This window comes from Saccoglossus kowalevskii, chromosome 16 (genome assembly GCF_978046115.1).
Source record: "Saccoglossus kowalevskii chromosome 16, keSacKowa6.1, whole genome shotgun sequence".
Classification (NCBI taxonomy): domain Eukaryota; kingdom Metazoa; phylum Hemichordata; class Enteropneusta; family Harrimaniidae; genus Saccoglossus; species Saccoglossus kowalevskii.
The window spans coordinates 30,144,747-30,160,758 of NC_140656.1; the positions used below are offsets into that span (position 1 = coordinate 30,144,747).

General features: G+C 36.9%; 1 protein-coding gene across 2 annotated transcripts; it reads left to right on the top strand.

The window, feature by feature from the left end:
- The first annotated feature begins 539 nt into the window (after positions 1–539).
- LOC100379053 (major vault protein-like) lies at positions 540–11,424 on the top strand. Of its 2 annotated transcripts, none has more exons than XM_085491340.1 (14): positions 540–625; positions 1,607–1,780; positions 3,207–3,526; positions 4,666–4,892; positions 5,846–6,082; positions 6,530–6,649; positions 6,954–7,103; positions 7,445–7,683; positions 8,101–8,298; positions 8,571–8,715; positions 9,006–9,217; positions 9,791–10,034; positions 10,580–10,768; positions 11,139–11,424. In XM_085491340.1, the coding sequence occupies exons 2-14, from the start codon at positions 1,635–1,637 to the stop codon at positions 11,295–11,297; spliced, it is 2,586 nt and encodes an 861-aa protein (XP_085347466.1). In that variant the 5' UTR covers positions 540–625; positions 1,607–1,634; the 3' UTR covers positions 11,298–11,424. The 2 variants fall into 2 exon arrangements, with proteins under 2 accessions (XP_085347466.1, XP_077864491.1); XM_078008365.2 differs by lacking the exon at positions 540–625 and adding an exon at positions 1,220–1,488.
- Positions 11,425–16,012: the final 4,588 nt, after the last annotated feature.

Here is a 16,012-nt window from a genome sequence, read left to right on the forward strand (position 1 = left end):
TCCATTATGTTATGAATTACTTGTACACTGATCTTTATTAATTAATTTATTAATAATAACTTTATTGCACAACTAAATCATCAGAGGATTTAGTAAGGTAAAGAGAATAACAAGACATAAATAAACAAATGTAATAAAAACAAACAATAAAACTGAACAAATAAAGACTAAAGAAATATAAAAACAATAACTTCAATATTCTCGCAACTATAATCAGGGGATTTATAAATAGTATCTTTAAGGTATAGTGAAAGGGCTTTTGCATTTTTCATTACTTCAAGAAAAATATCTTCTGGTACCCGGTAAATTAGACTTGATTTCACAATCTTCAAAATGTCGTTTTATTGATATGTGTATCCATGTATTAGGATATTGATGTTAGTACAATAAAGTTGCAACACACAATAAGAAATCGGCTCAATATTAGTTTATAATTGCAAAGCATCAATTATAGAAGCAGATTTGTTTGCACACCAATGGCACTTTCGTGGCTGACCTCTCTAGCATGATGACGGACACTCTAAAAATAGAAACGTGACGTGAGACGCTGTGATTGGTCCACGAATATAAAACTGCGTACTTGACAGAATCTTTCAGGAGAGCTTTAATATCGTGCTTTGCGAAGGTAAGCAAAATTTGTGTCATGTTTATTGTTATAATTTGTGACCCCAAGGCTATACACACCTGAAGATCATATTATAAAATATTGTTAGGTAATGCTATATTAAGCAGTTTCGTGGTACCGCAGTGAAAAGTCTAAGGTGTCACGGGAAAAACTGTCTATGTGCTTTCGTGGTTACACATGTAATGGATTTGGTCCCCATATACAATACAATGTTGCCAACAAGTACAGTTATTGCATATGACTCCACGTATGATCAGTAGTTGAATTCGAGTTTGGATTGAGTAAACGCTCTTTGCTATACAAGATGGCCGTCGCCCTTAATACACGGAAATTGTTAGGTTTATATTCTTCCTGGTCCCTACTTTTTATGACAATTCAAAACATTTGAGCAGGGAAGAGAACTCGCAGTGTCCTGAATCAAATGTATTATCGACAGAGTCGATTACCGAACGAATCCCCGATGTTAAAAAAAAAGTGGGCGTGTCGATCAAGTTGTGTTTGTGTAATTGTATTTGTTGCTAAGCACTAAACGGAGCATTGGAATATGATGACATTATGTGAAACGTTGGCAAAAATTACATTGCTGACCATGACAGCGAGAGTGCAGTATCAGCGGTTTCTACAAGGCTTGCACAATATTTCATGATGTGAGCATGAGTCATCAGGTGACTGGCCCTATATAACAGCTGTAGTTCAAAGAGAAAAATACACTTGTCTTGGCTGGTCCTGCGTTTTAAATGACTGTTCTACTGTGATGATGGTATCGTAGTCATTATTTTATCAGCATTTAAGAAGCCTGTGCTACTATACTTACTTTCCAGTTATCAGCGTCTTTCTTCAGCACGTATATTTAATTTGTCACTGTAAGTTGGCCGACTATTGTCTCTGTCAAGCATCTAAAAGTTTGTGGTCAAATTATTAATTGATTTTGTTTTTCGCTTGTAAAGATTGAGACGCTAATATATTATTTCTTTTTCACAGATTATATTGAAAGCAATAATCTGCCATTATGGATCGTCGACAAGTACGACCAAGCTCTGATGAGAATATTATCAGGATTCCTCCATTTTACTACATTCATGTATTGGATCAAAATTCAAATGTCACAAGAGTGGAAGTGGGTCCTAAGACCTACATACGCCAAGATAATGAAAGGTAATTTCTAACTTTAAATATAGAAGTAGATGTTCTGAAGCTGATTATATTTACATTTCCATGTTTTAAGGTTCTAAAATAGTGAATCAAGCTGTAGAAATTCTATTCCAAAAGATGCTGTGTCATAGTACCACCTGTTAGTGAATCAAGGTAGTGTTTATGCAAGCATGTTAAAATACAGAATTATACACCAGGACTCAATGACAGGGTTATCAATACTATTTGTTTTGAGGTTATTTCCTCATATTTTGTATGAACATCTATGGTGCATCTTTTTAATTTAATAAGGAAATTCAGATTGAGATCTTAGGATTTTTAATTTATTTTGAAAACAAATTTTACATTAAGTCAAATCACAGGGAGTCCATGAACTATAATAAAATGTACACCAAGTCTTGTTTTTTTAATTTATTCTATTAATATTGGTAAAGGAGAGGTATTGGCAAAATTTGAGAAAGCAACTAATATTCTTCAAACTGGTATTTTTTATAAATTAGATTTGGCTTTTCGTTCATCTGTTTTTTTCAGTTTAAAAAATGTGGGATTCCTGGAACCTTCATCCCTTAACTATTTTTATACACTAGCTCCAGCCAATACACCCCATACAGACTACAGTTTATTATAGTTCCTGGGCTCCCCTTTAGACAACTCCCCTTATCAATCATGCATAAAAAACAAAATCTCAATTTACAGTATGCTAGCTGACTATTGGTAAAGTGAAAGTAGGTATGTGGACGCTTGTTGAGACACATGACCTATATCAACAATCGATTTGCATATGAATATACAAATGTACAATGGCTGGCTAAAAAGAATGGAAGTGTTTTGATGAATGGAGAAAACATTTGCAATAAAAAAAAAGAAATGTTGGCTATTAGTCTTTTGAGTATCTTCATAGTTTTATTTTTACAAATTTGTTTTAACCCCCCCCTTCAAATACTGGGAGAAAAATAACACATGATTCTATAACATCTCTTGATTTTTAATTCAAACGCAGGATTTTTTACACATCCAGTGATCTATTCATGGATCTAGTTCTGATATAAATGCATGGTTATATATATCTTTGATAATCCCAAGGTCTGTAATAAATCATATGTATGCATAGCTAAGGGAAACATATTTTGCTTGAAACCATTTTGAGGAGAGGAATTTACAGTAGAAATAGAAAGCATATATATTTAAAAAATGTTTGCGTATTTACTCTTTTACAAATTCATCTCCCTTATGTAAATTAAAATAAAATTAGAGTTATTTTTTTCAGCTTGTCTCAAATTAATATATAGTGTTTCCTTCCATATAAATGGTTCTATTTAGACAAATTTACTGAAATGTTCGTTTTGTAAAAATGACAGCTTGATTTTTTAAGTGTCTTAGAACAATCTGTGATGTTCATAATCAATGTATTGTCTTGATTTTCATGTAGAATCATTTATGGTCCTGAGAAAATGGTCACAGTGCCACCACGTCATTACTGTATTATAGAAAACCCAGCAGTTAGAGGAGACGATGGTACAGTCAAGTTTGATGTTAGTGGTCAGGTCAAACTCAACCATGCTGATCAGGATATCAGACTAGCTCAAGAACCATTCCCTCTGTTTCCTGGAGAAGTTTTAAAGCAGGTCGTGAGCCCTTTGAAAGTTGTTACAGCAAACACTGCTCTTAGACTGAGATCCATTCTGGATTTTGAAGATGACATTGGTTCGAAGAGAGTTGCTGGGGATGAGTGGTTATTTGAAGGACCAGGTCAGTTATTTTATTCATCATGTAAGAGGGAATTCTTCTCAAATATGTACTGCTAGACTAGTGTTTTCGCTGTCTTCTTATGGATTCACCTCTGTGCATCAATCCATCTATGCATACATCTCCTCTATTACCTTAACATTCAAATTCAACACATACGTACATTATACATTTCGGGGTACATATGCTCGTCCATTTGTTTAATAATTTGACTCAAGATTGTTAAATGGCTGCCATGTTCATGCTAACAATTCATCAAAATCAAGTATTTCTTTTTTTTTTTTTGAAGTGAATCAAATTTGTGTATGTGTGATTTCTTTTAAACTTAGTTCATACATACAATATTGGGAGTTATGCATGTGTTTTGTTTCAAAAATCTGATTTAAAGAGGCTGATTGGTGGCAATTTTGTTTTAATGAATGCTGTCTCGAAACCATATTTCAGACAAGCTTTGATTGATCATTGAAAACTATGTATGCACATGTATTTCACATTCTGTTTCAGAATATGGTGGCTATTTTAATGGAAAAATTCATCAAAATTGAGCATTTTTGATCATATTTCATAAAGGATAGGATATTTTATTTGGAATGCAACAATACAGGTTGTGTAAAGTTCAGTAAAATGGAATACAAACAAATAAACTAAAACAATGTTAAAATGTTAACAAGCTGTGCTAAATAGTTAGGAATAAAATGATCATACGTTGAACACATAAAAGAATGAAACCTTCATCATGCATTTTGTTTTTCCAAATCAAATTTTAAAATGCCAACTGACAAACATTTTGTATTAATGAATGCTGTTCCAGAACCAAATCTCTGACAATCCTTGATTGTTTGCAGGCAAAAATTTACAATGGCATTATATATCATGTCACATATTGATATGGCTGACTTATTTCAGTTTTCTTTACTATTGAACATCGGGGCACTCTCATTACATGACATGGCATGTTTAATTAAACTTCTGCATGATGTTCAATCTTATATAGATTTACTATGCAAATTTTTTACCCTTAGATTTCTATGTCTAGTATGTCTAACCATCAACATATTTAGGATTTGAATGAAGTCTGAATTTCTAGCACTTTAAATGAGTTTTGTTGTATTCATGATCTGTTGCTGTTTTTGATAATTTAGGAACATATATCCCTAAAAAGGAAGTTGTGGTGGAGGAGACCATCAGAGCTACAGTAATAAAACCAAATCAAGCGATAAAACTACGTGCCAGAAAAGAGACGCTTGACAGGGATGGTAACCCACGCGTGACTGGTGAAGAATGGCTGGTCAGAAAGATAGGTGCCTATTTACCTGGTGCCTATGAGGAAGTGGTGGATATTGTTGATGCATACGTGCTTACTGATAAGGTACATATACCTATGGTATATTGTTTCAGGGTTGAACAAATACAGGTTAAGTCCTTGAATGCAAAAGTTATATTTTGTTTTATTTCACAAATTTTTCATAATATTTCCAGATATTTTTAAAAATATTTTATTTAGCCCTTTATCGAATGAGAAATTATCTCCAATTGGTCCATTATTATTGACAAATTTAGAAATATGGGAAATCAAAATTTGATCGGTAAAATAACCATACTCTGGGTAAAGGAAGAAGGGAGTGGAAAATTGGGCATGGTTTATTTGTGTATTTTTTTCTGCAATTTTATGAAATTATTATACAAACTATGAATTGATATTATCCTGTTTATGGAAAGGTTGCCTGAATAGTAAATTGATTTCTTTGATACTTTGGGATTTTGGATAATGTCAACATGAACACAACAAACCTGTATGTAATTTCTTCATTTACCATTCCAATTCTGTAAATGAAAGTTTAAAAAAAAAGATGCTAAAATACTCACTTTCAACCTTCTGCCCTGTAAACGAAGAATTCAAGTTCACTGTGCGCATGCTTTCACTTTCCATGCCCATTACATTTGTCACTGTACTGGCTTGTGGCAACCAGCCTAAACAATTTGATGGCCCAAATTAATATTTTAATAGTCAGCCCTTAGAATTGACTGTGAATCAAATATGGCAATCAAGTTCAAGATTTATTATTATGACACACCATCACTATGTGATATTGCCAATTTAGCTTGTTTTACATTTTCTGTTATCAATTTGACTTCAAAATAGTATGCAGATTCAAGGTCAATGACATGCAATGAAGCTAATATTAATATTGTCTGATAGTGCATAACAAAAACTTAATCTAACACTCAAATATGGATATATATATATATATTTATATATGTTAAAATCAATGATACATGCACGATACAATATGGCAATAACAAATTCTTCATAATTTTCAGAAAGCACTTCACATGAGGGCAACACGAACCTTCAAAGATGACAGTGGAAAGCTTCGTAGAAATGGTGAAGAATGGTTAGTGAAAGTGGAGGATGCAGAGACGTACATTGCCAATGTATATGAGGAGGTTGTTGGTGTTGTACCCATCACTACGCTAACTAACAGACAATACTGCGTGATATTGGACCCCTCAGGTCCCGACGGCAAGCCACAACTCGGACAGAAAAAACTTGTCAAGGTGAGTATTATAATTTCAAATAAAATTTAAGCTGAGACTGATCAAAAATGATAAGTTGAAGCATTGAAGGCAGATCACACAACCCAGCAAGTTTGATTGACATTTTATTGGCATATTGAAACATAATAATTCAATTTTATCTGTTCACCATTTATTGGATCTCGTATACGATTATTCATCAGCTATTTATAGAGTTTGTTGTTTATTGTGGTAATTGTTTTCCCTGATGAATCTAGTGTACGGTATTACTGTAAAATACTGTATTTTAGCTGGGATTAATTTTCGCTGAAAAGATTATTTTGGGTGTTTTGTATGGAATTTATTTTCACTGATATCTGACAAATATATTCACTGGATTTTATCATTCCTTCAGTGAAAAAAGCAAAAATTAATTCCAAGCGAAAATAAAGTATTTTACAGTACCATAGCAATGCTTTTCATTTCTAGGGAGAAAAATCGTTTTTCTTACAACCTGGTGAAAAATTAGAAAAAGGTACTCAGAATGTGTACGTACTTGGAGAAGATGAAGGTCTTATTCTTAGAGCCACTGAAGCCTTCAAAGATGAGGTAAATATAATGCTGTCTGTTTACACTTTGCAGTAGCAATTTAGATGTAAAGTTTGGAGTGACAACAGTAACATTCAATGTTTATACACCTAGCACAGACAAATAAAAAAAACATGTATTATCTGTAAACATTATTAGGGAGGTATAAATATCATGATTAATTGACTCTACATAAGTGATCTATTTTATCATGTTTTTCATATATTAACATTGTTGTAGCTTCCTAGTGTAAGTCACAATACATATCATGATAAAACCTGTACTTTATCTCTGCTAACTGGGGTGAATACCTTGTGCTTTACAGGGCACTGATAGAAGACCTGGTGATCGTTGGATGATCCGTGGCCCAACTGAGTATGTTCCACCTGTCCAGGTTGATGTGGTGACAAAAAGAAAAGCTATTCCCCTAGATGAAAATGAAGGTATCTATGTGAGAGATACAAAGTCTGGTAAGGTGAGTTAGCAAAGATGTGTACTGAAAAAAAATTGACAAATATTCAGAAGAAGAATTAGAAGTATAGTATATAGTATGGACCAATCTTATAATTGCACAATGTTTAATAAATATGCATTAAAATAATATCCAAAAGAAATTCTTGTGGCCTAGAATAACTGTGAAAAATATTGCTGTGTCATAAATCAATGGAGCAATACAATTTATGCTGAAAAAGAAAACAGTTTTAATTTAAATGATTTTATTCTCCCTGAATTTAAGTCTTATGAAAGCTTTGATTCTGACAATTAGCAACATTAAGGCCAAGTAGATACATTAAAAAATCTATTTTCTAATTTTAGGTGAGAGCTGTGACTGGGGAAACTTACATGCTGACGCAAGATGAGGAACTGTGGGCCAAGGAGTTACCTCCTATTATTGAAAACCTGCTCCAGAGCAATAAGGACCCTTTAGCTGACCGTAGTGATCGTGGCAGTGCATCTGGAGCACAGAAAAGCAGAGAGAAAACGAAAGTAGTTTCATTCCGTGTGCCTCATAATGCAGCCGTACAGATTTATGATTATAAAGACAAGAAAGCTAGGTGAGAACGTCATATGTTTATAGTTCAAGGTGCCTAAAGACGGTGGATTTTATGCGTTTAATATCTGTATTATACATTTTTTCAGCCAAAACTCATTTCATGCCACAATTTTCATTAAATTTGTTGTAGTTGCTCAGTCAACATATGTAAACAACTTTTTGGAATGGACCACATTTGTTACATACTAATGTTGTAAAATGATTCTTGAACAACTGGATTCATCCTTGGAGATAAAAAGTTAGCTCCAATCAGTATAAACACTACTGTAATGTTACAAAAATGAAGGAGGCTGTAATGATAATATACTTGAGACAAGGTGTTTGTTGGATGCAATAAGTTAAGCAAACACAAGTAAATATACTGTCATTAACTTCACTTTTAATAAAGCTAATAATTCTATTTGGTGTTTTTTTCCAGAGTAATATATGGACCAGAGTTGGTCATGCTTGGACCGGATGAGCAGTTTACTCAACTTTCCTTGTCTGGTGGTAAACCTAAAAGACCAAATGTTATCAAATCATTAGTTTTGCTACTTGGACCAGATTTTTGCACTGATATTATCACCATAGAAACAGCTGATCATGCTAGATTACAGTTACAATTGTCTTACAACTGGTAAGTAAATAAAGCTCAACATGATAGTTTTTCTAACTGAAATAAAATGTGTGCAATGCTTTGTTTTTCAGATAAATTTGCATTTTATCTTCATTTTCACTGGGATATTAATATTCAAATCTAGATTTGGTGATTATTTAGTTCATAGTATAAAAGATAGCTGTGTTTCTGAACAACACACTGTAGCAGAAATGGTTTATTGTGTCATACTGCCCTCAGTGTCACATTTTTTATATAACTTTGTTTTTATACCCTGTGATATATTTTAATAGGCATTTCAATATTGATGACAAGAATGATGCTAAGGAAGCTGCCAAATTATTCACCGTACCAGACTTTGTGGGAGATGCTTGTAAAGCCATTGCATCTCGTGTGAGAGGTGCCGTTGCTAGCGTTCAATTTGATGATTTCCATAAGGTGCTTATTACATTATTTACTGTTATATTTGTTGCATAGACCCTTCTCCTCATCCAATGTGGTGATGTTGTAGATGCATTATTGTTTAAATAGGCAGAGCATTCCAACGGATACAATGATTTGCACTAGATTTTTTATATATAGCACAAAACAAGTCGAAAATCACCAGAGCCTAAAGCTGTATGTGATAAAAAATTCTTGTAATTCATTAAAAGACACTATTAGTATCTATCCTGAACTTAATTGCTAATCCTTTGTAACATATTTTTTATCATGCTTCTCACTTTCAGAATTCAGCTAAAATCATCCGTGCTTCAGTCTTTGGGCTGGATGAGAAACAGAAAGTGCGTGACCGTTTTGTATTCCCCCAGAACAACTTGGTAATTACCAGTATTGATATTCAGTCAGTTGAACCAGTTGATCAACGTACCAGAGATGCCTTACAGAAATCTGTTCAGTTGGCAATTGAAATTACCACTAATTCACAGGAAGCCACAGCAAGGTAGGAATGGTCAATCACTTTGTATAAATTTTCCTGTTATGAGGTTGTGATGTTGATTCTATATCTTTTTGAATTGCGTCTACAATTAAAATAGATACACAAAAGAATTTCTTGACCAAATGTTTCATTAAATTTGTGGATAGAAGTTGAATTTGTATGACTAATGCATCAAAAATAAATGCATGTAATTTTTAACTATATTAAATTATGATTCTTCATGACTTGAAAACCTTTTTTTTCGAGCTCACAGTATTTGTTTGATGAAACACTGAAATCCTTTAATATGCATATACTTTGTCTTGGTATGCACATGTGTGTTAATGTGTCCTGCAAATGCAACATTTTTAGTTTATGATAACTATCTATCAAACAGTACTAATATACAATATATATTAATGCCCATATTGCATCTTTAAACAATCTGAGTTATGAATTGGCAGTAGATGGAGAAATGTTGATTAATGATATTTTGACCCAAACTATCATTTAAAAAGACCAAATATTACACAAGATGTTTATAGTTAGAAATGAATTGAAAGTGAGTAATAATAATGATAATGTATATTACTCTAGACATGAAGCAGAGCGTCTTGAGCAAGAGGCAAAAGGTAGACTAGAACGCCAGAAGATTCTAGATGAAGCAGAGGCTGAGAAATCTCGAAGAGAGCTGTTAGAATTGCAAGCTAATAGTGCTGCTGTTGAGAGTACTGGTCAAGCTAAGGCAGAAGCACAGTCTCGTGCTGAGGCTGCCAGAATTGAAGGCGAAGCTGCTGTTCAACAAGCTAAATTGAAAGCAGAAGCAGCAAGAATTGAAGCAGTAAGTTATATTGATTTATGTACAAAGAAACCACAGATTTTCTTTGACAATAATAGTAAAGATATCTATGTTAATGAAATGATATTAAAAGAATAGTGGCATGGAGGTGGTTGTCTATTGCCAACACACTTTAATGAATTTTACCAATGAGACACTCCCAGGTCAAACCATGCAGAAAATCATCATAGTGGAAATTTATCAAGTGTGTGTATAGTCGAATACATTCAACAAAAATAATGAATAAAGTTATTGACTTCTGCTGTTTTCTCCACAGACTTTAATGATTTTTACACCTTAAATTTTGATGGTTTGTAAATAAATAACATTGTAATAAAATGTGGACATTTTTTTAATCCTTTCTGTTTCATCATTGTGATAGTTTTTTGGCAATCAATGATGCAACTTTACCCTATAATCTGGTGCATGGTGACCACAAATTGTGTTTTGAATAATTTTGGGGGGTGCGACTAAGCTGAGTACCTGGACACCAAGTCGGGCGAGTATGATTTATTATGTAATAATATGGTGTTACATTATTTTTACAGGAATCCGAGTTGGAGAGATTAACAAGAGCGCGTGAGGCGGAAACTAAATATCTGAAGGAAAACAACACATTGGAGATTGCTAAATCAAGAGAAGTTTCTGAAATTGAAGTTGAAAAATTCAAAAACATGGTTGGTGCTATTGGAGCTGACACTATCCGTGCTATTGCTGTCTCGGGTCCTGAAATGCAGGTAGGTTGATTTGTTCAGACAGAATACAAAAGGAACTGAGTTGCCCTCTAATGGAACTGAATCTGTACAAATCTCAAGTTAAAATTGAAAATCAATTATCTTGTGTCTTTTTGTTTACTCCTGAAGTAAAATTGGTTGTGAATGTGTAGGCGACTACTGAGACACAAATTTAAATGTTGTATCCTCTGATTTCCTTTATTTTGTTCATAAAATGTGAATTTTGTTTTACCAACAATGAATCTTTATTATTAAATTTATTTGACAGATTTATTTGTACTACCATATATTATTTTGATAATTAATCCATTCACTAAAATCCTCAACATGATTTACGGTAACTGAATTTCTATTAATTTTTTTTTCATATTAGGTAAAACTGTTGCAGTCACTTGGGCTGAAAACAACATTGATCACTGATGGAAACTCCCCAATTAACCTATTCAACACTGCACATGGTCTACTTGGTGCTACTTCAGCACTTCCAAGCTCCGAAAAATTACGTAGTGATTGTATTGACTCTGATGATTAAACATAACAACTCTGCTTAAACAAATCTTGTTATGCAGAAAGACTCAATTCCCTGGCCAGAAGAACTGTTTTTACTTTGATGTCAATATACTCTAGAATTGCCTGCTTGATTGCGGAAACAGAGAAAATATTTTTAGAAAACAAAAAAAGTAGAACAACCTAAATTGTGTGACAGTATTTGTTCATCCAAAATAAACATTAAAAAACACTGAACCTTAAAAAACATTGTGAAACAATAAAGAAAATTATGTTAGGCATGTTAACATGAAATGAAATTAAACTATTAAATGCACTGTAGTATTGCATTCATGTGAAAAACTTCACTTTTTAAAGTTTAACATAGAAATTTTCTGATGGTTTTCTGTAACATTGCAACAGACTAATGGCTGATAAATGTAATATATTTTGTAAAACTAATAATAGAAAAAAAAAATATTAATGCGATATATATGTGTAATTTGTCAAACTAATACCAGGTAATGGAAAAAAAAAAATGAGTGTGCTTTCATATTGATGTTATCACGTGAACCCCTTGGGCATCATAATTTGTTTCTGCCAACATTTTGGTACAACATTCTGTTATGTAAATTTTTTGATAATTATGGAACAATTCTTGATCAACATTTTGGAAAATACGAAAAAAATTATAAGGGTTTTATTTCATGAAAAGTGACAGAAGTCAAATTTGGCATCCAAGGGGTTAATATAGTAAATAGAGTAAGCTACTTAAAATATTTGATTAATCAATGGACAATTTTTGTATGTTTTTGTTTCACTATTCAGATGACCAGACTAACTTGATTCTTTGGTTTTCTCACATGTCAAATATAGTGTTCATGTTTAGTGGTTTTCTACATAAATGGTCTGTGTCCCGTGGACATACCAGACCCTCATCTCCATCATTTACATAGTTTGCGAGGCGCATACAGTCCAAACACAAACTGTACGTTTCCAAATTCTTTTTTTGTTTAGGAATTTCAAGTGCCCTTTTTTCAGTGTTATTTCTGTGTAACTTTAATTGTGGTAACAAGGGCATTTATATTAGTATTTATATACTCAGACTTAGAAATATATTACCATTTTGTATAATTAAGGTGATGAATAAAAATGAGAAGAAAAATATGTGTGCATATTTTATATTAAAATATAGATAATAATAATAGCTGAACGACTCTCAAATCAGGCCTTATTTATTTTTAGTCCCCAATCGAACATAATCCCAAAATAGAGACTGTTTTATGCACTGTGTGTACCTACCTTAGGTGCATGAATGCGTCCATGTGTGCATCTCCACCTCTATCTCGTACATGCATGTTCATTTACTTTGTGATCTGTTTCAAGATGGACAATGGTAGAAATGTTAATGTTACAAATTCATTGAAATCAAGCATGTTTTGCTTCAATCTGATTAAAATCCGATGTAGGTATGAGGCTACAATTTTTTTTTTAATTATTTTTTTTTTAATAAAACATTTTATATTATATTTATCTGTATTTTAGTTTGAATATGTCGGTTTTTTGGTTTTTCTTGCTGTTAATCAGTTCTTAGAAAATAGTGTCCCAGTCGTTTTCCCCTTTGTGTGTAGTATTTTTCACAACAAAGATTTAAAACCCTGTGCCACTACGTTGTTGGTTTTGTGGCGGCACCTTTCACAACTGTATTTCGTTTTTTCCCTCATGCATGTCGTCTTTTATTTACAATGTATTTAGCAATGTATAGATGTAATGACAGCACCAGGGCTCGCTGCCGTTTTCTTTTTGGTCTCCTCGTGTTTCGAGTCGACTGTGCAGTGGTTATATTCAGAATTTACCAGCATAGAACTCGCATCCGAGATACTTTGTTGTAGCTGCGTGCTGGGTTTGGGGCTTTTGCATGAAGGTGTGTGTTTTTCACTGGAGTTCTGAGGCCTGAGATTTTTCTTTCAGAGTCATCAAAATCGCTGAGACTGACCGCGTCACAGCAAGGTAGCGCGTTCAGTAAACAAATTGGTTAAAGTGTTTGGCATGAGTAGAAAGTCCTCACGCTCGGCTACCGGTGCTTCGTGTACCGGGACGTCGAGTAGGAGGCCCGATGGTGGAGGTACCGATATTTTCTTGGTCTCCCCCCGCTGATCGGAGGGCATCTTCACAGTCTGTTAGGCGGTGGTCTACCCGATTTTACCGGCTGCAGTGAGGCTGTGCCCCTGAAGGCTTTCCTTCTATGGGGCCTGTTGCAGGTCTCTTTGTGGACCCTTCCTTTGGTCGAAAGACTGTCGGGGCAATTGCGTCCTGGTAGGCCGGGTGGATCAGACCCGTCGGAGCGAGCTGTCTCCACTGCGGCCCCTCGGTGGGCAAGCAGGAAGAAACACGAAAGCATGTTTGCATTCAAACACGTCTCTTCTAGGGAACCCCTGTTCCCAGCCGCGGCTCTCCCACTAATTTTGGGTGAGGCCGAGACTCAGGCTAATTGCACCAGACCTCCTCTGGAGCCTCGGGCACTGAATGCCAACGGGGTGCTGGCTGCCAAGCCTCCGATCTCGGGGAAGGGCTTTCAGGGCAGGGCACACGTTGACCCCCCCATTTACAGCCATCTAGGGTTCGTCACGCGGTAATGGTACAACGGTAACGAATTTATCCTTGTGTCCGACTCTGCTGTGAGTTTTGACTCCCTTCTTACCGACCCACGGGCGTCCACAGAGGGAAGCGACCTTGTCATGAGACGCACAGTCGAACACGCTCCCTCTCACATATTTCAAGTGAAAGGAGACGAAGTTCGCTCGTGTCGGATACAGCCGGTTCTCCGGGCGGCCCCTTAGAGTCTTCCATCCATAATGACTCGTTGAGCCATGCTTTTGGCGTGATGCAGAGTATCATCGATCCCAGTGATACGATGTAAATACCCCCAACCTTGATTCTAAGACGATTACCTAAGGTTGCTTCAATGCTTATGGAATCAAGCGCATCGGGATCCAAAGCAACCCCGTTGGCACGTCTCTTCTCCCTGTCCGTCCGAGTGCGGAGTAGGGCGCAGAGCACGCCAACAATGTTGATGGGCGGGCGTTGCTCAGTCGCGGAGGACGTAACGCTTAAGGCCCCCCGGTGGGGAAAACATTAGGCAACACTTCCCGCTGGACCAAACGCTACCCGGTCGGTGTGGTTACAGGATCAGACCCCATAGCGTGGGATGAGACCAAAACGCCCCCAACTGGATCCCAAGGCTCTTTCCCCAGACCCCAGTACAACGAACGGGGGACAGCCGTGTCCCATGGACGTTCTTGCCAATCGGGACGGCCCATCCAGCCCTGAGGGCAGAGTTGCTTGAGCACATTATTGTGTGTGCCCAGGACTCTGGAGACCTCGGAGGCAGAACACACCAGCCTCCTAGACCAGGCAACACTTTTACTGGTGGGCCACCGCACATCTACGTGCGACACCCCCTAGTGTCACCTGGCTCTCTTGGCCGGGGCCACTACTGTGCTACGAGATGCGGCCTTAGACACACGTGTTTTCGCAAAACAAGCTGAGTCAGTGGAGGAAAGAGCCAGGTGGTGGCTCCTCACCCTCCCTGGGCGGATGTCTAACCCGGCATGTGTTCGGCGAGTGGCCAGGTCACAACTTAGTGACTACTTCAGGCCTTGGGGAACTTACCTCATGGGAGAAGAGAGCCCCCCCTTGCAACTGCCGAACCCATACCCACATATCCCTGTCGTACACAGATTGCGCTGGTGTAGTCCAGTTTCGAAACAGCGGGTGACCGATCCCTGAACCTTTCCAGGTGGTAACATCCTGTTATGGGATACCGCTGAAATCTCCATTTCCCCCGTCAGTGTCTCCCCTGTTGGGCACTGCCAGGGGACTCCTGCAAGCCGGAAGCAATCAGACAGGAAGTAGCAGTTTGCTGGGAAAAGGAGCCATACACAGGGTACATCAGCCGGAACTAAGTCCAGGCTTCTACCAAAATGTGTTCGTAGTACCAAATCTACAAGTGGCGGGCGTTCAGTTCTGGACCTAGGCAGACTGAATCAGTACATGCTCCTCGATCGGTTCCACATGGAGACACCATTCAGGGTTCTTCTCTCCATCCATCATTTCGACTGGCAAGCCCCACTAGACTTAAGCGGGCCTACCTGCACATACCGTTGAACCCAGCGAGTTGCCATCTCCTTCAAATTGCCCAGCTGGGCCAAGTATTCGAATTTCGGGTTAGGCACAGCGCCCTAAGTGTTCACCGGAGTGATGAAACAGGTAGTGCTGCTGCTTCACCAGATGTCGGTACACCTCAATCTGTACCCAGACTACTGGTTACTGGTTACCAACAACCCGGGCAAGGTGTTAATAGCCAAACGCGTCAGGCTAACACAGAAATTACTTCACCAGTTGGGCTCGTTAGTAAATCGACAAGTCCCACCCCGACCCAACGTGCAGTTGGTGTCCCTGGGCATGGAGTTTTGACACAGAGGTAAGCTTGGCTTAGCTATTTCAAGCGTGTTGCTTAGCGCTAAGCAGCCTAGCCGAATGCCTAGTCAGTGTTCCCTTAGTTTCCCTCCAAGAACTAATGTGGATCATCGGAATGATGACCTCGGTTCGAAGGGTCGTTCCCCAGGCCGCACTAAGCAGCCGCCTGGTATAACGCTTGTTATAACGCCGAGCTCTCCTATGGGAACTAGATAGGTGGGTTTCGATCTCGGACCAAGTGAAGGAAGCCCTGCCCTGGTGGTCATCACTGGCCAACCTCGG